This window comes from Empidonax traillii, unplaced genomic scaffold (genome assembly GCF_003031625.1).
Source record: "Empidonax traillii isolate 1590-97213 ecotype Southwest subspecies unplaced genomic scaffold, ASM303162v1 scaffold177:size1754471, whole genome shotgun sequence".
NCBI classification, from domain to species: domain Eukaryota; kingdom Metazoa; phylum Chordata; class Aves; order Passeriformes; family Tyrannidae; genus Empidonax; species Empidonax traillii.
The window spans coordinates 1,345,577-1,369,958 of NW_020955370.1; the positions used below are offsets into that span (position 1 = coordinate 1,345,577).

Consider the following 24,382-nt stretch of genomic DNA (forward strand, 5'->3'; position numbering starts at 1 on the left):
TCTTGGTGATGATGTGGCATTACAGAGTGCCAGAGATCATTGAGTTGTGAGGGCAAACATGGACCTGAACAGAGACACTGAGAGCTCCCAGCCTAAGGATGTGGAGAGCGTTGCTGATGCTCCACACAACACCTGAAGCACATACATGTTCCCACCTGTGGAGAGGGGGTTTTCTTTGTCAGTGTAGCTGCACTGGGGGGGAGCTGGGGGTGCTCCAATGGAGTATGGGTTTAACTGAGCCAGTACAGCCCTTACCCTGAGTCAGTGGCTGGGAATAACCACGTGTCATAACCTTCACTGTCCAGTGTTACCTTTTGGATCATTAGTGAAGGAGGTAATTAAACCCCTGAGGCTTTAGTGTTAAGCTTAAAAGAATGACTGGCCTAAAAGAAATGATTACAATTGGCAGCCTAATTTGGACCTCTCTCTTGCAGGATCACCTCTCTCTAGCCAACCAGTTTTAATTACTGTACAACGGCAGCTACCACAAACTATTAAACCCGTCACCTACACTGTTGCAACTCCTGTGACAACATCAACCTCCCAGCAGCCTGTAGTTCAGACAGTTCATGTTGTCCACCAGATCCCAGCTGTGTCAGTCACCAACGTGACTGGATTAGCACCAGCAAACACTTACACTGTCGCAGGCCAGGCCGTCGTCACGCAAGCGGCGATGGTCACCCAGCCCAAGGTAGAACCTCAAGAGAATGGAGACCACAAGGAAGTCAAAGGTGAGAACCTGGGGGGTTTTGGGACCTCTTTATGCAGAGGGATCAGTATCCGAAACTTAAAATCGCAGAACCATAGAGTGGTTTGGGTTGGAAGGGACCTTAAAGGTCATCTCGTTCCAACCCCCTGCCATGGGAGGAATGCAGCCCATCAGACCAGGTTGCTCCAAGCCCCATCCAACCTGGCCTTCAGCACTTCCAGGGATGGGGCATCAGTATTTCCAGATGAAATGTTTGGCTAAAACCGAAGATTTTGCATCATCGTTTCTCAGAATGAAGCAAGTAACGAAATGAGAGATGCGCTTTCCCACTGAGGGTTGGCTGAGTGAAACCCGGTGGTTCTTTACCACTTCCTTGTTTTTAATCTTGTTTTATCCCCTATTTTGCAGTGAAAGTGGAGCCTCTCCCTGCTATCAGCCATGCTGCAATAGGAGCTGCTAGTCGGATCATCCAGACATCTCAGCCCACCCCCCTCCAGACGGTCACCATCGTCCAACAGGCGCCCCTGGGGCAGCACCAGCTGCCCATAAAAACTGTAACCCAGAACGGGACACACATCGTGCCCATCACCACGGCCCTGCCGGGGCAGGGCACTGCTGGTACGTATGGGGGGCTGGGCTTTGGCCATGGACACCTCCCAGCACCACTGCTGCTCCTCAGCTGTGTCCTTGTGTCCCTCCTAGCTAGACTGAGCAGTGAGTTCCACAGGAGCTGTAGCTCCAAGCCCCACGAGGGGCTGTTCCTCCCCTGGTGGTAAGAAGGAGTTTCTCCTCACTGAGCATCACCTGAACATCGTCTTACTCTTCTTGTGGTCATTATAGGATGTTCTAAGTGGTGACAACCCCTCCTCCCTCCTAATAAGGCCTGGATAGGACACCTTCTGTATCCCAGGTTGCTCCAAGCCCCGTCCAACCTGGCCTGGGACACTTCCAGGGATGGGGCAGCCACAGCTTCTCTGGGCAACCTGTGCCAGGGCCTCCCCACCCTCTCAGGGAAGGATTCCTTCCTAACATCTAATCTAACCCTACTCTGTGTCAGTGTGAGGCCATTCCCCCTTGTCCTGCACTACCTGCTCCTATAAATAGTTCCTCTCATCCACAGGCCTGGGGCACCAAGGTCCTGATCCCTTTTCCTGTGTAGCCTCAGTGACTTCAGTGCTGCCATTACTGATTTACCCAGATAGAAAGAAGTTTTAAAAGAAGGTCCTGTAACACAAAGCCATTCAAATGGTATCTGATCCCAGCTGGTTTGTTGGGAACCCAACAACGGGAAAACCAGAACTTGCTTGTCGGCTTTTTGAACTGTTACTTTTATTCTGATTTTATTGAATCTGTGCTAAAACCAACCAGAATTCTGTAAGATTTTGAGATGATTGTTATCTGAATCCCCTTGTTCCCCTCTGGAACTGGGCAGGCTGTGCTCTGTCATCATTCCATACATTCACACTTGCTTTGCTTTGCAGGTGCACACAACTGGTTCTTACACTTTTGCTTTGAGCGTTACCTGATACTGAAGGAGGTTTTCTGTCCTGAAATATGTTTACAGAAATATTTTAGGGCTGTCTTATATCAATTTCTTACCTGCATTTCTGTTCCAAAGTCATCCTAGTGGAGTGAATTATCTGCTTAGTTTTTTTTTACTCCTCTGACATTTATAGGTCAGAGTTCTGGCTGCTGCCACTTCACTTGCAGCTTAAGAGCAGCAAAGGCAATCACAGCCAGACCTGAGGTGCACTTTCTGTGTCAGAAGGGATGTGTGAATTGAGCTGAGAGCCATGTGAAATACATTGAAAAGTTATTTTTAAATGTAAGAAATAAGTCCTTTTGTCTCTTTCCTGGATTCTTAAAACTCAGCTGCTCTCAGCGTGTTCCCTGCCAGGGCAGCTGCTGGGTGTGTGTAGGGAATGTGGCTGCACGTAGGAGTAGAGTTGTGGTGCTTCCCACTGTGTGTGACAGGGTGGGAGATTCCTGGGCTTTAAACACCTCCTGAGGTGTTCACACTGGGAACAGCAAGTGAGGAGTTCTCCAGCTCCTGCTCTCTGTTCCAGTTACTCCTGAACCAGCAAGAAACCAGGTAATTCTCAGGCAAAGCATCCAAAGGGGGAACTGGGCCCACAGAAACACAGGTTTGTTTGTGTGTGTGTGTGTGTTAGCATGGGCACACCTGTATTTACACACACATTTGTGTGTGTTTGTCTTGGGAGAAAGAAGAGTTGTGGCATCTGAAAGCAAAGAAATCCAGAGCGACTCCTGTTCCCGTTCTGTTTTCCACGTGCAGTGAGCGGGTGCTGTGAGATCTGCTCTCGCTTGGCAGCACTGCCTGGGCCCTCTGAGTCAGCTGAATGCTCTGAAGGCCAAAAGAAACTCAGGTTTCTTACTGCACAGTGAAACCGTGTAACTGCAGATTCTGTGTTTCAGCTTTCAGTGTAGAGTTCAGACATCATCTTTCTTTTGTGTGTTTCCTACTCCCACGTGTCAGCTGTGCCTGCAGCCAGTGGGTCTCTTGGTACTCACCAGATCCTGGAGTGAGGAATCACAGAATCACGGGATGGTTTGGGTTGGGAGGGACCTTAAATCTCATCTCATCCCACCCCCCTGCTGTGGGTGAATCGAACAGAATAATGCAGTGACAGTCTTCATGTGTGTTTGAAGGTGAGGGGTGAACTTGTTGATTTTATTTAAGCACCAGTAAATTCGCAGGAAGGCATTTTATTCAGGAGTTACGTCTCCATGGCCCCTATTCCGAAATGGTACAAGGAGTAGCTTTTCTAATGGGAGCTGAATAACTGCTGAGGTACAAGAGCAAATTGATTTACAGCTTGGGACATGCAGAGGTGACATTCCAGGTACTCTCTAGGATGGCTTGCTATGAACAAATTACAGTTTTAGCCCATAATAATTTCTCATGGACTGGATGTTTCAGCTCCACTAGCAGGGAACGCTGTGATAATGTCAGTGAAGTGCTGAGAGGAGGGAGCAGGAAAAACACAGGTGGTTTGATAATGCCTAGATAAAGTTTTGTGAAATGCAGTAAATGAGTACATCTGGAATTAGTATTTTGCATTCACTGAATGGCTGATTTAATAATATTAATAATATTGAGGAAGGGGCTGATCAGGGGCAGAGAGAGGAACCTCTGAGGGTCTTGAGGGTTGGAGGCCTGGACTTGCCCATTAGCGGTGCCCTGTGCTGTCTCTTCCATGAAGGGAGATGAAAATCTAGTAGAGGATATTTGAACTGTATTTTTCTATCAATCTAATACAATTGTGGATCTGAATCTAATCACATGTGTCCAACTACCACCGGTGCTTGTTCCAGCCCTGCCCTTACCCTGTGGGCAAATGCCCTGTTACCCCTGCCAGGGGAACTGCTGCTTGTGTCTTGTGCATCTCTTGGCTCTGAATTCCAGAGATTTCCTGCAGTATCAGGATCGGTATCCAGCCCCAGCTGGATCTGGCATGGTGCTGTTCTCCTTCCAGGCCACCTCACACATCTGCAGTGACCAGAGACATGGCCAGACCCTACCAAGGGGTTTGTGAATCCACTTCCCAGTTTTGTCACAAGTTATGGTGTTGATTTGCTTCCAGTCATTGAGTCTTGCCCTGCCTTCAGTTCTCCAGTGACCAAATGAAGCTGCTCTCCTGTCCTCCCCCCTGTGCCCAAATCAGTGTGAACGTTGAGTGATTGGGGAAAACATCCTTCAGGTTGTGCAGAATAAACAAATCACCTCCCAGAAAAAAAAAATATCACCTGGGCTCCACGTGGAACCAGTAAAGGAATTGACCATTTAATGGCAGTGCAGGGGTGCTGAGGTTTCTCTTCCCTCTTTTCCAGCTGCTGCAAGTCCTTTGCATATGTTGGCCACCCACGCATCGGCGTCGGCGTCGCTGCCCACCAAGCGGCAGAACGGAGACCAGACGGAACAGCAGGAACTCAAACGGATCAAAACAGAGGATGGAGAGAGCATAGTCATAGCTGTGAATGTGGACACCCCACCCGTGGCAGTGAGTGACAAAGGCAGTCAGAACTAGAAACTTAGGGGGAGTTTTTTCTTTCTTCTTCTTCTTTTTTTTTTTTCCCTTTTTTTTTTTTTTAAGAAAAAAAAAAAAAACCACACAAAAACAAAACAGACACAAACTCCGTGGTGCCAAAAGGAGACACTTAAAAAAATCTTAACACCTAAAACGTTGGAACATGTTCTCACGCAGTGGGGAAAGGGGCCCTGTGATCAGAACTTCAACTTTCAGCACTGAAAACAAAAACCCAACACAGGTGGCCTTAAAAACCTTGGTAATTTAAAAAAGTCCAAACTGCAGAACCCGTGTTGTTGTAGAGGCTGTTCCCCCTCTGCTCCTGCCCCGCCGGACTCTGTGTGTGCTGGGGGGGGGCTGCAGCTTTACCAGGACCTGTCAGATGATTTCCAGGACTGAGGAGCTCAGTGTAACGGCAGCATGATAGCGCTTAGTGTGACTGGTTTGACGATTGTAAATTCCTAAAGGGAACAGAGGCAGGAGCCATTCCGACACCGTGGCAGCTACGCCTTTCCGAACCACCCACCCATGCAGTTGTTGGTAGATAAATGCAGTATTTCGTTGTTCACATGTGGAATTAGAAAATTTTGGAGGTGTATTTTTCATTTCTTTGCAGAACGATGGGGTCTTTGGCATTTCAAATCACTCCATTTCTACTCCGGAAACTTTGGAATCACGCAAAATACTTTTCATGTGAAATTTTGTTCGGTAAAAAAACTGAATGTAGGGTTTTTTTAACCAACGGAATGATTTTACTTTTGTCTGTCCTGTTCAAGTTCAGATAAAGCTACTTTATTACATCTGCAAATTTTCATATTTTAGCAGTTGCCTGATAAATTTAATCAAATTTTATTACCATGTGTAGTGATCAAACGCTTCTTTGGGCTTGCATGTAACTGATTAGAAACTCTGATGTAAATGAGCCGTTAACTGACGTAAAGAACTGCTATGGATTTGACCAGAGCTGCACTTACCTGTTTCTCTCTCTGCTACCTTTTGCTGTTTGTTACTTTGTGTTGACTTTGACTGTCCCTGGCATATTTTTCCAGTCTAAAGTAAAACAAGAGTCTCGCTTAATATTGTGTATGTTTAAGATAACAGACTGTTCTTCATTTAGAAAGAGGAAATTCTTTATCACGAGTCCTTTTAAAAAGAGTAAAAATTATCTTGTCAGAGGTATATTCGATATTTTTAAGCTTAAGCACCCTTGAGTAGAAATTAATCTGCCCCATTTCTCCGTAACACTTCGATGTCAGACACTGACCTGCGGGGTCTCCATGACCAGTAGCTGTTGTGGTTTTCTAACAGTGGCTACCAGATTATGGTAATAATTATTATAATTATTATTTTTTTTTTTTTTTAAGTGTGTGTTCTGCAGTTGAACATTTTAAAATGTATCGGTAATTTCTCACTTTAATGTGGTAATAGATTCCACTTTTACATTTCAAAAATCAATTGAAACGAGGCTGCTGTTCAGTCTTCAACTCACATGACGTCTTAGTTCCTCCTGCAGCCAGGTGAGTGGAAGCGTTGGCTTCGTGGGAATCTGGTTTTTTGTCCTGTTCTGTAATAAAGATGCATTATTTATATTTCCTTTCCCGCCGTGAAAGGAAAAAAAACTGTATTTTCACGATGGACTGAACAGTTTGGAGTGGTTATTTTAGGCAGCTTTTGGAAACTATTTACCTAAAGACCAAATATGAGAAATCTGTACAAGTTTTGTGTTCATCCACACAATGGAACTGTTACAATGTCTCTGCAGATAATACATATTAAAAAACTATGAAAAAAAAAAACTCTACACAAGCTGGATTTATAACAGGCATTTAAAAAAAAAAAAAAAAAGAAAGCATAACCTGAAAAGAAGCATTTCTGTACAATTGCAACGTTTTCTTTAGAGGTTTTAAAAATAAAATAAAAAAAAAAAGTAAAGTTTTAACATACTTTTTTTAAGAAAAAAAAAATCCAGTACTAGTAATTTAATTTGGTGTTGAATGAATTGACTAGAATGTGGTTTATTTTCAGAAGTGAGAATCTGTTCACAACTAGGGCTAGGTGAATAATAGTGTATAAGATTTTTTAAATAAAATTAAATTTTATTCAGCAAATTAACTAAGTTGAAATTCCTCAACAAGTGTGTTTGAAATACTGATGTATATTTTGGGGTGACTGATGCAGTTTCTGCTGGCAGTGCCACAGGACAGTGTCAGACCCAACAAGCCAAGGTGTCCCTTCCTGACACCGTCCCAGGAGCCACGGGCATGGATGGGGCTGGGACTGGCCCTGCCGGGGGTTCACAGGTTGGTGCACGTAGAATTGTTACATTCCCTTTGTTTCTCATCAGAGCTGGGGAAATGCTTTTGACCACCAACCAGGAAAGCTCTGCTGGTCAGGTTTTCATGTCAGTGCTTCCAGGAGTTGGGGAGAAGCCATCGGAGGGCTGTGGAACTGCTGGGAAGGGCTGGGGCGTTCGGGGCACAAAGAGCAGAACCTGCTCCTGGAACAGAACGGTCTGAGCGGGCTGTGGGGGAAATTCCCCCTGATCTCCTGCTGACCAGACCAGAGTCATTGGCTTGTTCAAACAAACAGAGGCTTGGGAAGGAGAAAAAAAATAAAATGCCTAATGTGGAGGCAGTGAAATGGTGTAATTGTTACTGTGCCACGAGGCAGGGGAGCCATGGGGAGCCAGCCCGGCATTCCGAGGTGTGGGGTGGCCCCGTCTGCAGGAACTGCTCGTGTCTCATGTTTGCCAGCTGTACTGGTTGATCTTGTATTTGTCACTTCAGTGTGGATACCCAAAGGTTCTGAGAGAAATCTTCGTGTTCCGTGCTTTGTGCTGGCAAACACTTGGAATTGCCACAGAACTTATTGCAGTGGCTCATTGTTCAGTTCTGTCAGGATTTTGAACTGTGACACAGGTGCTGCAGGAGGAAAACGGGGAGAGAAGGAAAAGAAATGGATAATCCATGTACTTAGACAGCAGATGCTGGTGGGAATACTTTGTTTCAGGAACAGTCGTGTTTTAGACTTACTGTGCAAATCCTGCCATGTCCTCGTGGCTGGGGGTGATCCCAGCCTGCAGCACCGTGGCCGTGTGTGCCATCAGTCACTCAATCCATCAATCAGTGGGCTGTAATCCTGAAAGTGCTGTTTATTTTCCAGAAAAATGACTGACTAAACACTGTTCATTTGATTGTAGAGCTGTGCAAATGCTGGGTAAATTCACCCACGGAACGCGGGGCAGCTGCGAGCGATGGGATGAAGTCCTGGCAGAGCAACCTGGAGCCAAAGCCAGGTGGGAACACTCATTCCTTTGGTGGATTTGGATCCCTGCAGGACAGCCTGTGTGCTGAACGGTGCAGATCTGCAGGCAGTACCAGGAGGAGGAGTTGGAGGTCAGGTCCGTTTGGTATTAGTGGATCCCACGGTCAGTGCAGCACTGCTGGCTGCCCACGCAGGTGTGGTGGTCTCATCCTGCTGCCACGCTGGAGCAGATGTTTGGAGGAAGTGTTACAAGTTCAGCAGAGTTTAAATCTCCCACCAAACAGCTCATAGATTCCTGTCAGCTCCAGGATAACTGGGATGGGAGGGCAGGGGGATGGTGCTCCAGAGGGGAGGATGTGCAGAGCAGCACAGGGTGGTGGAGTTCAGGACTCTCCTTGCTCTTCAAAGCGAGTCCCACTGGTGGGATCCTGAGCAGCTCCTGCCTGCTCTGGTGAGAGGGGATTTCCATCACGCTTGGACAGTGGTCTCCAGCTCTTGCCCTGCATCCTTCTCTGGGAAGATGACAGTTCCACTCAGTCCTGCTGATAGAGCTGTTACCAGGTGAGGAGCCTCAGCCCAGGAGCTGTGGGGAGTGGTAAGTGCTGAGCAGGAACTGGTTTGGACTTATTTTGGGATAAACACCAAGGTCTGTGCCCCATCTGTTCCTGTCCCCTCTTCACACAGCGGGTTCAGCTCCTGTCCTTCACCAGCCACCACTCCTGACTCGTGTAGGTGTTTATTCCCCAAACCTGGAGCAATGGAAGCTTGGGCTGTGACCATCAGTGAATACAGCAAAGTTAGTCACTTTTATTTAAAAGAAATAACATATTACAAATAAGTGTGCAAAACAATTCCTGTGGTTAAATACACATAAAAGCAACATGCAACCTTGACATCAACATGGTAAGTTAGTCCTTAGTAGGTTACGTGACACTAAAAGGGACTTGTCAGAGTTTGCAGCTAAACAAGGTGGGAGTGAACTGGCGTGTCAGGGCTGAAGCATCTGTGAAATTAAAGAGTCCAGAAGAGCAGGACCTCCCTGCCCCAGGGTTTAGTGCCACAGAGGCCAAGCTTGGGGCTAATCTTGGGTTCTGGGTTAAGAGCTTGTGCCTTAGGTCAGCAGGAAATAGGGTAACAGTTGTTGGGGAAGAGCGCACAGGTGAGTGGGTTCAGTCTAACCTACCTGTCCTGGGCCAGCAGCTTTAGGATGCGACAGCTCAAAGAAAAACAAGACAGGTTTGGAGGTTTTAAAGCCGTTGCTGATGTGGATTCCTGCCAGCTCCTTCAGTCCTGGGCTGGACATGGACAGAGCCTGTGCCAGCCCCAGGGTCTGGCAGCAGTTTGGCAGCACAGCTGGCACAGCAGCACCCAGGGGGATTTACAGCTGGAGCAGCTGCCTGGGGACAGGAGGAATCACCTCCACAGCTCAGGGGCCCTGGGTGTTTGCTGTGCTCACCCAGGGGGTCAGCTCAGCCCCTGCCTAGAGGTTCCTCCCCTGCTCTGGTGTTTGGCACCTTGGGCAGTTCGTGCTGATCCCTCCCCTGCACAGGCTGGGCCCCCCCACTGCCCCCACCCAGCCCCCTGCACAGGCAGGGGACAAGCAGAGCTCGAGCTGCAGGTGTCCCCTGTCACCTCTGCTGCTGGCCAGGCTGGCAGAGGGAGCATCACCCAGAGCCTTCCCCCCTGCCAGCCGTGCAGTGGAAGAAAAGCAACGCTGAACTCTTGTGGTTTCACATCCCTTCTCCCCAGCCCTGGGGTGGGCAGCCCTGCAGAGCTGCCCCGGGGGCAGGCACGGTGCTGGAGCCAGGTCATGTCACAGTCTGGAGTGAGAGAAACCCAGCAGGCACAAGCTTGTTGAAAGCCACATCTTGAAAACTTGAGTTGGTGACAGTAACCCAAAGAGATTTTAATGATGAATACTTGCAGAAATGAGAACAAACATATGTAGTCCACTACTTCAGAGCTGCTTGTGATCATGTTGGGCCAGGCTTCTCTGTGAGCTCTGCTGAACTTCTGCATCGGTACTGGACGTTCAGAACTGTCCCTCAGGTGTGGAGTGGCCGAGGCAGGGCTGGGACTCGTGCACTCCCCTCCACCAGTCAAAGCTTCTCATCTGTCATTTCTAGGAACTGAGCGTACACATCCCTTGAGCATTCCCCTTTTTGGTTGAACAAGAACTTGTAGTAGCTGCCATCCGCACATATCGCTGCAACACAAACGAGCAGAGTCAGCTGGGCTGGGCCTTCCTGCCCTTCAGCCACAGCACAACCCTCCCTTCAGGCTCACAGAGCACCCAGAGCTGCTGGGGAGGGACCCCAGGGCCCCCAGCCCTGGTCAGCACAGGCTGTGCCAGCCTTTGCCCCCTCCCTGGGCAGTGGGACAGCCAGAGCTGACAGGGACACGCAGCCCTGTCCCAGCAGAGGGTTCCCTCCAGCTCCCACACCCTGGCTCTCCATCACACCCTGGGCACTCCTCCAGCTCTCACCTATGACAGCGTTTGGCTCTGTTCCAAAGGCACAAATGCACGGAGAGCCTGAGGGAACCTGGAATTTGGAAAAACTCCATTTGGAACTGAAGTATTTGGGGAGAAAGGTGGCAGAGGCCAAACTGAAAGAGAGAGAAAAAAAAAAAAAAGAAGAGCTTAGTAAGGTGTTGAGTAGAGTGGATTCAGAACTGCTGGAGTGACTGAACAAGAGAAAGGGCTCACACTATTTCTGACTGGCTTTTTATGATCTTTTACGAAGTATCAGCTAACCTGGACAATTCCCCTTCTTGGCAAGGGGGAGCCTACAACTACCTTTATAAGTGACTGGAAAAACTGCCAAGGGATTGATTTTGAGTAGAGGGATGTGTCCATGAGGTATGTTCATGCTGAGATCCACTAAACCCACCCTGATCCTCTACTGGAATGCTACAGCCCCACAAGGGACAGCAGGAACTCGTCACTTTAACCACCCAGTTCTAAATCTGCAGCTTCACTCCAGCCCAGCAGATCGATCTTGCTGCCTCCAGCAGAGCAGGGATTTGCTACTGAGTGACACAGCCAGTGTTTTAAATGCCATTAAAAAGCTCAAGGCCCCCCCCGGGCTTCAGAAAGGCTCAATCCATACCTTGACTGCTTATTTCTTTTAGGGTCTTCTGCAGCAAAGATGTGGACTGTGCCGTGGTCACTGGAGACGCAGATGAGGGAAGCATCCTGATTGAAGTTAATACTGCAGAGAACACAGACAGCTGCAGGATCCCCCTGGGACAGACCCACAGCCCCTGGCACACAGTTCTGCTGCTGCAGTTGCCCTCAGCAGCTGCCAGCCTGGTCTGGGGTGGGAACAGCTCCTCTCTGTAGGAGCTGGAGTTCCCCCAATCCAGGACTGCCTTGGGATGAACAGCCTGCACTCAGAAGAGGGCCTGGAGTGTCAGGAGCAGCAGCAGCACCCCCTGACATGGACTCCATGGGTGGGGGCCACTCTGACACCTCTGGAAGAAAAGGAGCTCTGCTCCAAGGAGTGGGCAAACGTTACACTCCCACCGCAGCTGGGGCTTGGTACAGGAGTGGGAGTTTCCCTGCTCCTGGGAGAGTCACTCCTGTCCTGGGCACTCCCCTCCCAGCAGGCTCTCCTGTCCCTGTGCAGTGTTCAGGAGCATCAGGGCCCTCCCGGTGTGTCAGTGTAAGTTCAGCACCCCCAGCTCCCCCCTGTGCTGGGCAGAGGCACAGCCTGGCACCACCCAGGGTTCCTTCCCAGCCCCTGTGCCAGGCTCCACACAGCTCCCTCCCCTCCCCAGCAGCCAGCCCAGAGCAGCCCTGGCCCTGTGAGTGCTCTGTGTGCCCAGGCAGCAATCAGAGCTCAGCACAGCACCTGAACATACCAGTATATATTGGCTGCCTGTGATCCTCGACGTAGCTCCTGGATTAAATGCCCTGATGAAGTATCAAATATCCTTATGAGGGTCCCCTTGAAAAGGAATCAAGCACTGTATTAGGAAAGGCAGAAGATTCTCTTTGCATCTGTGAATACAGCCTGAATTCTGTCTGCCTGACCAGTACGTCCCTGCACACACCTCTGGGGGTTTCCTTCTTGCTAGATTTGAGAACCTGTTTTAATTTTGGGAAGGAACACTGATTGCCCCCACAGCAGCACCACAGTGTTACAATGCTGTGGTGCACAATCTTGTCACTTGGCTCCTCACAGGTTTCTCTTCGCTCTGTTCTAAAGGCCCATCCCAGCCCTGGCCCTGCCTGGCAGATCCTGGAGTGTGCCCAGGCCCTGGCAGTCACTTGTGCTCCCTCAGTCAGCACTGCCATGTTCAGGGCTACTGTGCAGATCTTTCCCACTAAGTGTGATCAGGCTGTGGCTGACTTGTCTTAGGATTAACGCCCAGGCTGTCCATCATCACCCGCAGGCCTGTTACACGCCTGGTTAGCAGATGCAGCTCTCCAGTCACACACCAGGAGGTAACAGAACCCAGCAGAGAAAGATTTGGTAAACTCAGCTTAGTGTTGGTTTAAGAGACAGGCTGGGGATGTTTGCTGACTGTGCTCACACTCCCTAGTTTGGCTGGAAAATAAAAGCTGTTTGAACTTTTTCTCTATACAAAACAAGGAACATCTTGATACAAATGCAGCAGATAATGATTCTATTTAGCAACGGAGTTGGCAGCTTTAAGAACTCTGTTTAAAAGACATGTAGCCATTAAGCTTAGTTAGGAGAGTCTGTGGCTGCATTTTCTTTTTTTAAGCTGTTTCCAGGACTACAACAGGGGCTAAGGCCTGGCAGAACAAAGCCCTCTGGCAGGACAGAGCTGTCAACAAGCACTTCTTTAGCCAATGGGTTTGGGGTGAGTTTAAGCAGAAAATAATAAAGGTGAAAGAACACAAATAAGATTCCCCCCCCTGCTTTCTGAAAAAATTACAGTGTCTGTCGAAGAGCACATGAAAGCTGTGAGCTGCTTGGGCCAGGCTTCCCTCACTGAAGTCACTGCTTCAGTCAGCTAAAGCATAAGCACTACCTCAGGCACAGCCCCTGGCTGTTGGTGTCTGGGGATCCCAGAGGAGCAGTGAAGATAAAGGGAATGCACGTTCCAGTGACAAATTTCCCCCCTAGGTATTTCTCTGCCTTTCCTACAAAGGATGTGACTTCCTGTTTGTGACTCTGGAACACTGGGTAGGTCAGAGGCAGGGACATCACTCTTACTTTTTCTGATGCTGTTGCAATTCTTGTTCCCTGCAGGTTTAAAGCAATACAGCTCAAGACTCCTTCGTGGGCCGGGATGTCCACGGGAGGCTTCTCCGTGTTGGCCAGATCCACGATCTGCACGTGCCCAGTGTGTGTCCCAGGAAATGCAAGAAGAGAGTTATTACTATTTGGACAAAGGACACAGAGACCTGAAAGACACCAAAAAAAAAAAAAAAAGAAGAAGAAAAAAAAAAAGAGAATAACTGGATCATTGCCATAAACCAATGTTTTCAAATGTAAGTTTCTAAAATACCAGTAATTTCAGAATAAGCCAACAGACATGGAGCAAGTCAGAATCTCATTTTAATGCTTGGGCAGTATCCCAAAACATGTTTCATCCATGAATATAGAGCACAGAGAAGCAGGGGAGTAGCATAATTTTCACTTGCTCCTATCACTTTATGTCCAAGTTATGTAGTTGTGGTTATCCAGCATCTGGGTGTTTTCAGAGCTCAGCTCCATCAGCCCATCACAGCAAAGCCATTTAAAGAAGAAGTTATGAAGTCTCCTTAGTGGTTCAGAAAGGGTAAGAGTTTATCAGAGGTGATATCTGAGCTTCAGCTCCATCCTGATGATTACTAATAATTCCTGTTTGAACTTGGTTCTTACAGCAAGTTACTGGCACTTTTTCCTGTGTAACATTTTGTGGCCCATTTAAGGTAAATCACACCAATCCCACATGTCCTGCTGATGCCAAATGAATTCCTGCAGACTCAGCACAAGAAACAACCTCCTTCCCCTGCATCCCCTGCCTGTCAGTCAGTCAGGGGGCTGGAGCTGCATTCCATGTTTGCTCCAGAGTCCCAAACATGGGGACTCCAATCCCAAATAACCTCCTGGTGGAGAAGAAACCTCCCTGACATCCAAACTGATCCCCCCCATCTATGGAGCATGGCCAGCAGCCCCTGTTCCACTGTGTGGCACTGCCACAGTGTTTGCAATGATGCACTGCACTATTTGTGTTTATAATGAAGCTTTCAGCACATAAGACATCCACTTCCCATGTTCTTTACAGAAGGAAGTGAGCAGCTCTTACAGAAATCCCATCTATAACATGAGTGCAGGACACAGCTTTGCTGGGCCAAGTCTTTATGAATTCTAATAACCACTGTATAAACAAAAGCATCTCCAAAGGGCAAAACTGCAGTGCAGTAAGTGTTGAGTGACTCCTGAAGAACTGAGTGAGGCAGCTGAAGATAAATGGCACGTCAAGAACGGAATAACCTTGTTTTTAACTCCCCAGCCCACGTGTAAAACCAACCTTTAGGGTTGTAGCAGGTTTCAAAGACGTGCAGCTGGTGGGGATTGTGTGTGAACGTGAACACTTTAATCATCGAGTCCAAGACGACCACGATTCTGAAACAGAGCAGAAGTTCCTGGGACTTGGGGTGGGTAAAACAGGGACACAGACATTCATTCAGACCTGCAAAGGCTTTCAAGTGATTTAACAGCCATGTTCTTCCTGCCCTCCCCCGCAACAGACTCCCAGCCTTGCAAAAACCACACAAGGATAAGCCTGCAAAGCACTTTCATCCAGCCCCTCCGCCCACGCACACGCAGGCTCCAGCTGTTCACAGCTGCTGCTGCTCCAGGGATCCGCTGGAATTCCCTTCACACTCCTCCAGACCCAGAAAAGCAGCCAGCAGGAGCCACAGGAGAACATTTCCCTGCATTAGGGGGCTGGGAAGTCTCCCAGGCTTTTCACCAAGGTTTCGCATCCCAGAATACTCGACCTGTGATCTGTTTACACCCAACACGTGCCCCCAAAAGCCTGTTGTTTTACCTGTCACTGCTGGGGCTACAGCAGGATCTTTTCCCTTCTACAAGCAGCTGGAAACAAGAGCACAAAGCCACACTCGGCTTTTGGAGCCTTCTGTTTTCACCCACCTGTCCCTTCGCAGCTTCACTGCTTTGACCTCTGTAGAAAACTCGATCTCAATGACAGTCTTCTTCTTCAGGTCATCCCAGATCATGACTGGAACAGGGCAGAGGTTGTGTCAGACCATCAGGATCCACACTGTCTCCCTGATAACAACTTCCAGCTCCCCAGAAGGCTGACCGAGATGGACACCCTGCAAACCTGAAGGTCTTGAGCCACCACGTATCAACCCCCCCGTGCAGGGCAGGAGCTGCAAACTCCAACCACAAAAAATGACAAAAATACAACTTTCTAAAGAAAAGCAGCTTTTTTTTGTTTGTTTGTTTGCTCTGAGGATTATCAAAGAAATAATGCAGTAGTTGGAAAAAAGTAGCATATTTTCCTATTCCAGCCAGGGAGGTTCCCCCTCAGGCTGCTGGGACAGAGTCTCCTTGCAAAGCTCACCACGAGAAGGTCAGTGGGTCTCTCAGACCTGTCCCTGCAGGTACCAGCCTGTTCCTGCTGCCACAGCAATGATGCAACTCCCTGCACCACAGTGACCTAAACCTGCTGCAACAGCCCCTTCACCCTCCAGGACAGCCAATTCCAGCCCTGGGCAGTCACACAGGCCAAGGCGGATGTTTGCAGGGTCCCTCCCCAGAGCTCACCTTTGTTGGGTGGGTACTTGGGCTTCTTTCCTCCACCCACCAGTGCTAAATAGTTGCAACGAAACAACATCTCCACGTGGCCAACACCACCTTCTACAAACTCTGGAAGACAAACATTTTATTTAGAAGTGTCAGAACCTGTTAAAATGCCATCGAGTTTTTACCACTGTTACAAGAAAAGCTCGTATTATCCAGCACATCTCCCAGGCCCCTGAGAACAGCATCTTCCTACCCTGGCTGCCCTTAAAAACCAGAGGAGGTAAATTCCACGTTTTTCTGTGAGAAGGGATTCTCATAGTGACAAAAAGGCTTAAAATATTTACAAGTGGTAACCTGGGACAATTTAAGAGCGTGTAATGTGTGTCAGAGCACTGAATGATTATCTGCACAGTTCTGAGGGGCAATGCTGGGACGGGAGCACCATGGAACTGCTGGGTGGAAGAGTTTGCAAAAGATAAGACTTGGTTTCATGCTGGGTCACAGAGAACAATCAAACAGACAACTCCAGCTGGGACTGTCTCAGGCAGGTTTAAATCCACAGGAATGATGAACAGGATCTCCCTGTGTACCTACACTGTGTCAGTGCTCAGAATCCACCGGGAAAAGGCAATCTGACTCATAGGAAACTTTGCACCACGGGAGTCCTGGAATTATCTCCATCCTGAGCTGCTGGCAGGGAGAGTTTTGACAAGGAACTCCACAGGACTTCAGGCTGAGTCCTGATCCTTTGAGCACACTGTCACAGGTGACAGTCCCCAGGCATGGTGCCTATGGCAGAATTTACTGGTAAGAGCAGAAAATAGTTTTGGCCACGTGAACAGTGACTAAAATCCTTTACAGCAGTAGAAAGTAAAAGTGTGCCTGGTTTCATAGGAATTGCTAGTTTAAGTATATTTTTTCCTCTTATTAAATCCCTTTTATCACCACAGGCTGGAAGTGCCTGAAACCTGTTTAGCAGCTCACTTGCTATATTTAGGGTTAGAATCACATGGCTGGGTTTCAGTTTCCCCTATTTTGACTTGGGTTTGTTTGCTTTCTGATAAAAAAGCCCCACTGTTAATACGGCTTATCTACTGATTTCTGTTAAAACAGGAGGCAGAAGCTTTACTGCATTAAGATCCTCCCAAATTTTTTAGGCAGGATGTGGAGTATTAGAGGTCTGAGCTCTCAGTGCTCTTGCAGACAATACTTTGGGCATAAGAAATGCTCAGATCTCCAGGAAAAGGGCTGGAGTTTTCCTGCCACACTGGATCATCCAGATCACCACAGGAGAAAGGAGCAACTTCTGATGGTGCATGACTGCTGCAGGGAGTGACTCCTGCTCATGGGTAACCAGCTCCTCTCCTACTCAGGGCTGCAAACATCAGCAAGAGCCAACTCAACTCTGTTACAGGTGAGACAAATCCCTCATCAGCCACTTGTGCAAATTACAGCACTGAGACATCTGACTGAGCAGTGGCACGAGTGAAAGCCCTTCCTGGGGCTTTATCCAAAACCTTCCAGGGCTGGAGCAGTGAAAGCTGAGCAAAATAAAGGAGGAGGCTGAGCTTCCAACACAGAGCAGCACGGTGGGGTAAGTAAGTGCTTTACCTTGTTTCTCTTTTTCTTTGAGGGGATCTGCATTATAAACTCGGAATCCATTTTCCATTCCACATGCAAAGCATCCTGTGGTAAAAAGCACATATATATATACACATACATATAGTAATTGCCAGATACACTCGAGAAGGCAGCAAGAGCCAGAGGGTTAGGAGAGCATTGCTGACAACTGCATTGTTACACTCAAGCTGAAGAGCACTCCCAGGCTCTCTGTTAGGGATGGCAAGTGAAAGCCCTTCAGAGGAATTGTTCTCTGGCCTGGCACAAAGGTCTTGGTATTGTTTTCAGACAGGTAAGGAAAACAATGGAAGGAAAGGAAACCCATTCCCAACCCACCTGTATGCTATGCCATGTGTTACAGAGGGAAGGAAAACAGCACTTTAATGTTTATGGCCCAACATCATTGTGAAGGAAACCCCCTCCTTTCTCAACAGATCTCAATTCACCCTGCAGTTATGACTCTGCTGTGGATGCTTCCAGAGCTCCTCAAACAGCTTTTCAGACTCTGCTAATGCCAATAATGATATGCCAATAGCTGAAGTCCAACCTAGGACATGAGTAGAACACTCTGACTAAAACACTCCCAGATTAAAACACTGTGGAAAATAATTTCTGGAAATTTTCCATACAAAATTATGCACGTGCCTCTTCAGTGGATGCCATCACAGTACCAGTCCCCTGTCCTGCCCTTCCCCTGCTAAGGGAATGCAGGTACAAGGAAATGCCAGTGTGAAGTCAGAGCAATGACAAGTCACTAAGGAGCAGCTGCTGTCACTGGCAGCAGCCTGACAGCACGTTGGTTGCTACATGATTTGTGTGCCATGTATTAAAAATCCAGTTAAAGATCTCTGAGGTACGGGAACAGATGTTCCAATTACTCTGGGTCTGTTCTTATGCACTGCAACAATTTGAACCTCCCAAATAAAAACTGAGGAGCTCTGTCTAAACACACCCCTTCCCCCAAACCTGATACCCCCAAAATCCCAGAGCGTGGAGGGGGGAAGAAAACAAAATACAGAAAGACCTACTCCCTCAACCCTAAAGACTCCCAGGTACAGCTTCACCCTGTCCAAGAGGTTGTAATAAATTAAGTGGTTAAAGTTCTTTACATGCATAAACACACACACAGAGTGGCTAATGAGACTATAATAACTATAGCAAGATTAACAACCAGATTGAAATAGGCTTTTCCCTGACCCCTGCTCACTGCACCTCGTGCCCTCCCAGCTCAACAAGCTGCTGCCCCGGGCAGGGCGTCACTGGGATAACCCGGGAGCCACCGGCACTGGAAACCTTTCCCTCTGCATAAAAAGCTGCCCAGGAGCTGTTCGTGGCAGCAGAGCCACAGAATCATTTTCCAGCAGCAGTTTTCGAACCCCACGCTGAATTTCCAGGATAAGGGCAGGGTGCTGAAGCTGCTCTGTGGTAAGAGAGCACTGTGAGGTTTGAGCTGTGCTGATCCCAGCAGCTCCCAACCACCCAAAGGGAGTGTTACCAGAGCAATCAAACCCAGACTTTACCCTCCTGTAGCACCACGACAGCTTCTGCAAGCCAAGCTCATGACTAAGGCGTGGGCTGCTTGAGTGCCTTGGGAATATCTCCATTTTTACCAGGAGACAACCCAGCAGAAGGTGGGGATGTGATTCCATCCCTACCCACAGGGATGTGGAGCTCCCCGGCACGGAAACCCTTGAGTCAAACAGGAGAGAAAAACACTCAGGAAGATCCCTGCTCCTCCTTCAATCCCAGGTTACAGGAGCAGCTCTGGAGCTCAGGGATCCCCAGCTGAGCTCAGTGTTACCAGAGGGATCACAAATTTAACAGCTGCAGCTTGTGAGCCCTTCTGTGTGAGAGGAGGGAACACTTCCTCAGAGAGTTAAATTAATGCCCAGCCTGGAAGATGCCACAAGCTGAAGGCAGTACCTTGGCCCAGACAAGCCCTCAGGATTCAGGGCCTGAGGTGCAGCGGTGAAGCCCAGGGAAGCAGGGACAGCTGGCACAGCTCCTGCCATGGTGGTTTTCCTTGGCACAGCAAATGTTGTCCAAAGCCACAGGAGAGAGCGCAGGGCCCTCCCAACACTGGGGGGTCCTACAAAGCAGCATCCCAGCCCACTGGAGGGGACCAAATGCATCAGCCACGTGTTTCAACACCAGAACAAACCCACACTTCAGTTTTCAAACCAGCTTTCAGCTGCCACAGTGACAAGAGAGAAATGTTACAGGAGCACTGTCTGGGATGGTCATTTCTGAGAAGCACTTTAGTCCTCTGAAAGCATTGGAAAAGGGCCTGGAATCAGGAGCACAAGGGCTGAGTGTTCACACAACTGACCATTTCCACTTTCTTGTGTTACACTTTCTTTGGTTTCCAACTGAAAACCCCACGGTGGCAAAGGCACCCCATGGCAAAAGGGCATCACTCCAGCAGAGGGAGGGAGGCTCATGGCAGAGCAACCTTCTCACTGCTCTGTCAGGGAGATCCAGCCCCTGAGAGACTTCTCAGATGGTTCCTCCTGCTCTCCCATCCTTGTGGGATTGGCCAGTGTTAAATTGTTAAGGAATTAGGCTATTGTGACAATCCATGAGACACCCACAGAGCGAGCCCCAGCACTCCAGTGACTCATGTTCTATTCCCGGCAAGGAAAAGGAGGAGCAGGAGCTTTCCCTCCTCCCTGCTCTCCAAACATCACCTGCCCTAAACTAATAAAGTGTCAGTGTGACACCTGCAGTGCCAACGTCCTCATTCCTACCAGGAACAGCCCCAGGAGCTGCCAAGTGGAAGCTAAATGTGTTTTTAATTCAAGTTTTTTGTCGTCACTCAATAGCCTGGCCAGGGGAGGTTGGGTGGGATATGAACACTGCCAGCTCTCAGATTCCCAAGACAAATTCCTCATAGTACTTTGGATGTGACTATTCAGAAAAAAAAAAAAAAAAAAAGGGATTATTTTGCATTTAGTGCTACAAATTTTATGGAAGACTTTGCAGCAATCAAGTTTTACACTAAAACAACGATCTAAAGGCATTTTCTTCTTACACAGCTCTCTGTATAACCCGGTTCCTTCACATCTCAAGCACCAAATGTCACCACTCTGTTACAGACCCTGCAGATTTGAAATTCAGCTCATCCTCAGAAACCTTTTTCCACCTCTGTTGCAAAGGCAAGAGCAGAGCTGCTGCAAATCACACTGTTCTGTTCTTTTCAAGTCAGTGGAGGAGCATTTAGAGAGTGCAAAGACACACCTCATCACCAGCTTGATGTGCTCCTGCCAAGATGTGACCAGAGGTGTTGGACTAAAATCAACACAGTAAATCGTGTTTACACATGACTTCAACAGTGTCAGCAACAAGTCCAAGAGCTGCAGTCTGTGACAGAAGCTTCAAGACTGTCTTGGGCAAGAGCAATGTTTGTTAAGGCAAAAGGATGTTACAAAATGATGAGCTTCTTTTCCTTATTCCACCAAAATGACACGTACCCTGGTGCTATTCGTGTCTTGCAAAAGCAAAGATGAGGCACCTGCCCCCCCCGTTTCTGGAGCAGGCCTTCCCTTCCCGACACTGGGAAAAGATGAGCCGGGGATGCCGTGGGGATTTGCAGCAGGACACGCATCTGTGCTTGCCTGAGGGTGATCAGCAGCGTTAACCACGACTTTTAAGATGCAAAGCAGGCAAAAAAGAAAGGAAAAAGCGGTGACACCCCTGGCTTTGAATGTCAAGCACTGACACAGAGGAAAGGCCATTCTGAGTTACCTTCCAGCGATGCGGGTCCCGAACAACCCCCGAGCTCAGGCTCTGACACGGCCACGCTCGGGCGGCAGCCGAGCACACCCAGCCCCAGCAACCCTGTCCGTGTGCTCTCCCCCATCCACCCCTCCATCCCTGGGCGCTCACAGGGCCGCGCCACAGCCAAAACAACCGGACAAGCCTTCCATCCTCGGGCCTCCCCGGCTCCTTCGGCCGCTCCCGCCGCAGCCCCGGGAGCGAGGGAGATCCAGCACAGACGAGTCCCGGTCCCCGCCCGCTGCCGGGAGCGGCCCCAGCCCGGCCCCGGGTGGTCCCCGCATCCCCGGCCCGGCCCCGCCTCACCGTGGTCCTGGTTGAAGCCGGCGTACAGCAGCCCGTTGCCGTGCGGGTTGGCCGGGAGCAGGTTCATGGCTCCGGCTCGGCCCCTCCGCCCTCGCCCGCCGCCCCTCACACCATGTTGGCGCCGCGGACCCGCCCGAGCCGGGCCGGGCCGAGCTGGGCCGAGCCGAGTCTGGCCGAGTCCAGCCGAGCCGAGCCGAGTCCGGCCGAGCCGAGCCGAGTCCAGCCGAGCCCGCCTGAGCCGGGCCCAGCCTCAGACCGGCCGCTGCTTCCGGCCCCGGCAGGCGGCGCTGCCGAGCGCGGAGCGCATCCACCCGCCCGCGGAGGAGCGCAGAGCAGTCGAGCGGCGCGGGAATGGCGGCGGGGCTGGACCGGGACTGACCGGGATTGACCGGAGTCACTGAGTCAGAGGGGAGGATGGGTGGCCCAGAGCAGCCCCCGGGCCCCTCCCAGCTCCGGAGGAGTGTTTGGTAGAAAGCTCTCCCATCAGACGGCTCTCCCATCAGACGAGCGAAAGCAGAAGAACGGCAGTAGGACCGCGCTGAAATAGGGGATGCCCTGACTTGACAAAACCTCAGACCAAACCAAACCAAAACCCAGACCCAACCATTCAGTGCCACAAATACGCCTCGGAAACGTGGAAGTTCTCAGCACCCGAGGCCCTGAGCACCCCAGGTGGAGTTCAGGAGGAGTTTTACTCTAAGCAAGACAATGGACCCGGCAGCCTGGGGAGGACCCTTCCAAGCCGAGTTATGAAACAAGCCCCTCTGCTTTTTTTAAATGTCCCCCTGTCCAGCTGCAGCCCCAGGCTTTCCTAGGGGATTCCCATGTGGGATTGCTGCAGGAGTTACCAGCAGTGAGCGGTGCTGCTCCAGCCTTTAGACCTCATCTTGATCCTGGCTTTACCCTATCCATAATGCTCCCTCCAGCCAGGCATTCTTCCTGCACATCACACACAGAGAGGGCCCAAACCACTGACTGGTGACTGAGGAGGCCAAGGGGATAATTTGGAAGGAATGAACTCGAGTAGCAGCGTGCGAGGGGCAGGACTCCATCGTGCTCCCGGGCACCAGGCAAACACCCAAAGTGCTCCCACAGTGCGGATGTCCCCGACTCAGGGATAACCCCTGGGAGCTGCTCTGGGCACGTTCCTAAAGTGTGGAGATGCAGCTTCAATATTCCAGCACGGGCGGCCCAGCAGGTGGAGCCTGCTCATCATCCAGAGGTTGATCCCGCAGGAATTCCTTCCCGCTGCACTCTGCTTTGCCGTTCAGGCTGTAACTGGGAGCACACTTGTCCTGATGGCGCTTCTCCCTACGTGCTGATGCATTAATTGCTCATCACTTTGGCATTTTACTGACTGGACTTCCCACACTCACAGATCTGTGGTCCAGGAGGAACATCACAGACACGAAACTTGGTGGCATCTCAGCAGTGAAGACACCAACAGGAAACTGGGATGAAGCTGCCCCAAATGATTGTTGTTCCCGAGGAGGAGGATGGAAGATTTTGGCGTGAGTTATTCCAAAGAAAGGATTTGTTTTTCCAGAAACATTCATTTATTTAGTTTTTTAATAGTGTTCTTCAAATCATGTTCCTTTTAGCACACTGTCTTGGGCATTTTTCCCCTGGAACTTTCTTGTAGAGTGGTTTAAATTGTAATTAATATGTTTTTTACGGAAAAGTAAGTATTTAGCCCACAAATTAATTCCCCAAAGTATAAAGTAACACACCTAAACCTTTATCAAATTGATTACATAAAGTAATGGGACAAAACCTTGCTGGGTATGTGCTGTATATTTGCTGGTATATGCAATGGTACAGTGAACTCCCCTCCCTCCCTCCAGTTCTTCCTGAGGAATCAGCACCATAAGTCAAGGTCAAGCCTTCCAGTGAATTAACTGGTCCCAGACTGGCAGTAAATTAAAGCAACGGGTAATTTGACAAGATAATTTGCTTTCTACTGTGACACATGATAGATTTGCATGAAGGGGAAAAAAAAAAGTGAAATTAGAGCATATTCTAGGCAAATAAAATCAGGGGAGTGAAAAGAGGGGGATGGGAAGGAAAGGTAACTGAAATCTCCTTTTCTCAGATCCATTACCTCAGCTTTAAATCAGTCTGCAATGTTCACAGCTCCCTGTTCTGCAGGCAGAATACATTGGTATGGATGAGGCTCTTCAGTGTCGCCCTTTAAACCATTAAGTGAGAGAATACACACCACAAACACGAACCTTGGACTTAAAGGGCAAATATTCTGATGTTATGAACGTGGCAGTGGAAAAAAGGGAGAAAAACATCTCCTTTCCTAGTCTTTCAGTGAGAGCAGTTTCACAGCGAACACCTTTGCTGTTTAATGATCCTTCACTGATGACAACAGGAAAATAAAATGCTTAGGAAGAGAAACCCGATCACCTTCATCGATACATTCTGTGTGTATTAAAACATTTTGCTTAAACTTAAGCTCCACAACCAGCGTGGCACGCGAGATCACCTGCATGGGGTTTTTACACCTGGGTAATTCTTCCTGCTTTCTGAAGAGCCCGTACAGCAAAGTCCAGCCCTTCTCGTGCCTCGGTACCGCCAGGGAGCCCCAGGAACCAGCAGGAATCGGCAGAAGCAGGTGCTGTCATCTGTTGGCCTAATTCCTGGTGTGCTAATTCAGCCGCTGAGAACCTGAGAAGCACTTTTAGTATGATCTGGCTATTATAGTTTGTATCTGTCTCTATATGAATTCTGGTCTGGATGCTGCAGAGTCCAGAGGGTCACAGAGGCGCTTGTGCATGGGTGGGTGCAGAGCAGTGGCTGCCTCCCAGCCCTGCCTGCACAGCCCCCCTCACGCTGGGCCAAGACCCCCCTCACACCGGGGGGGACAAAGACCCCCATCTGAGGGGGGACAGACCCCCCTCACACCGGGGACAGACCCC

General features: G+C 49.3%; 2 protein-coding genes across 4 annotated transcripts in view; one reads left to right on the forward strand and one right to left on the reverse strand.

Annotated features, from left to right (window-relative positions):
• The window catches only part of FOXK2 (forkhead box K2), a 57,241-nt gene extending 39,664 nt beyond the window's left edge, over positions 1–17,577 (forward strand). For 2 of the 3 annotated variants that reach the window (XM_027886051.1, XM_027886054.1), the window contains exons 7-9: positions 435–731; positions 1,118–1,327; positions 4,562–6,870. In XM_027886051.1, coding sequence (XP_027741852.1) covers positions 435–731; positions 1,118–1,327; positions 4,562–4,758 — 704 coding nt within the window. In that variant the 3' untranslated portion in view covers positions 4,759–6,870. Of the gene's footprint in view, positions 1–434; positions 732–1,117; positions 1,328–4,561; positions 6,871–8,250; positions 8,255–17,566 lie in introns of those variants that run through there. The other variant, XM_027886053.1, reaches the window with a different exon arrangement.
• WDR45B (WD repeat domain 45B) lies at positions 9,904–21,720 on the reverse strand. The gene is made up of 10 exons (XM_027886060.1): positions 21,459–21,720; positions 17,370–17,444; positions 15,780–15,881; positions 15,141–15,228; positions 14,515–14,609; positions 13,212–13,402; positions 11,887–11,972; positions 11,133–11,234; positions 10,508–10,629; positions 9,904–10,228 (listed from the first exon to the last, which is right to left on the reverse strand). The coding sequence occupies exons 1-10, from the start codon at positions 21,523–21,525 to the stop codon at positions 10,122–10,124; spliced, it is 1,035 nt and encodes a 344-aa protein (XP_027741861.1). The 5' UTR covers positions 21,526–21,720; the 3' UTR covers positions 9,904–10,121.
• Positions 21,721–24,382: the final 2,662 nt, after the last annotated feature.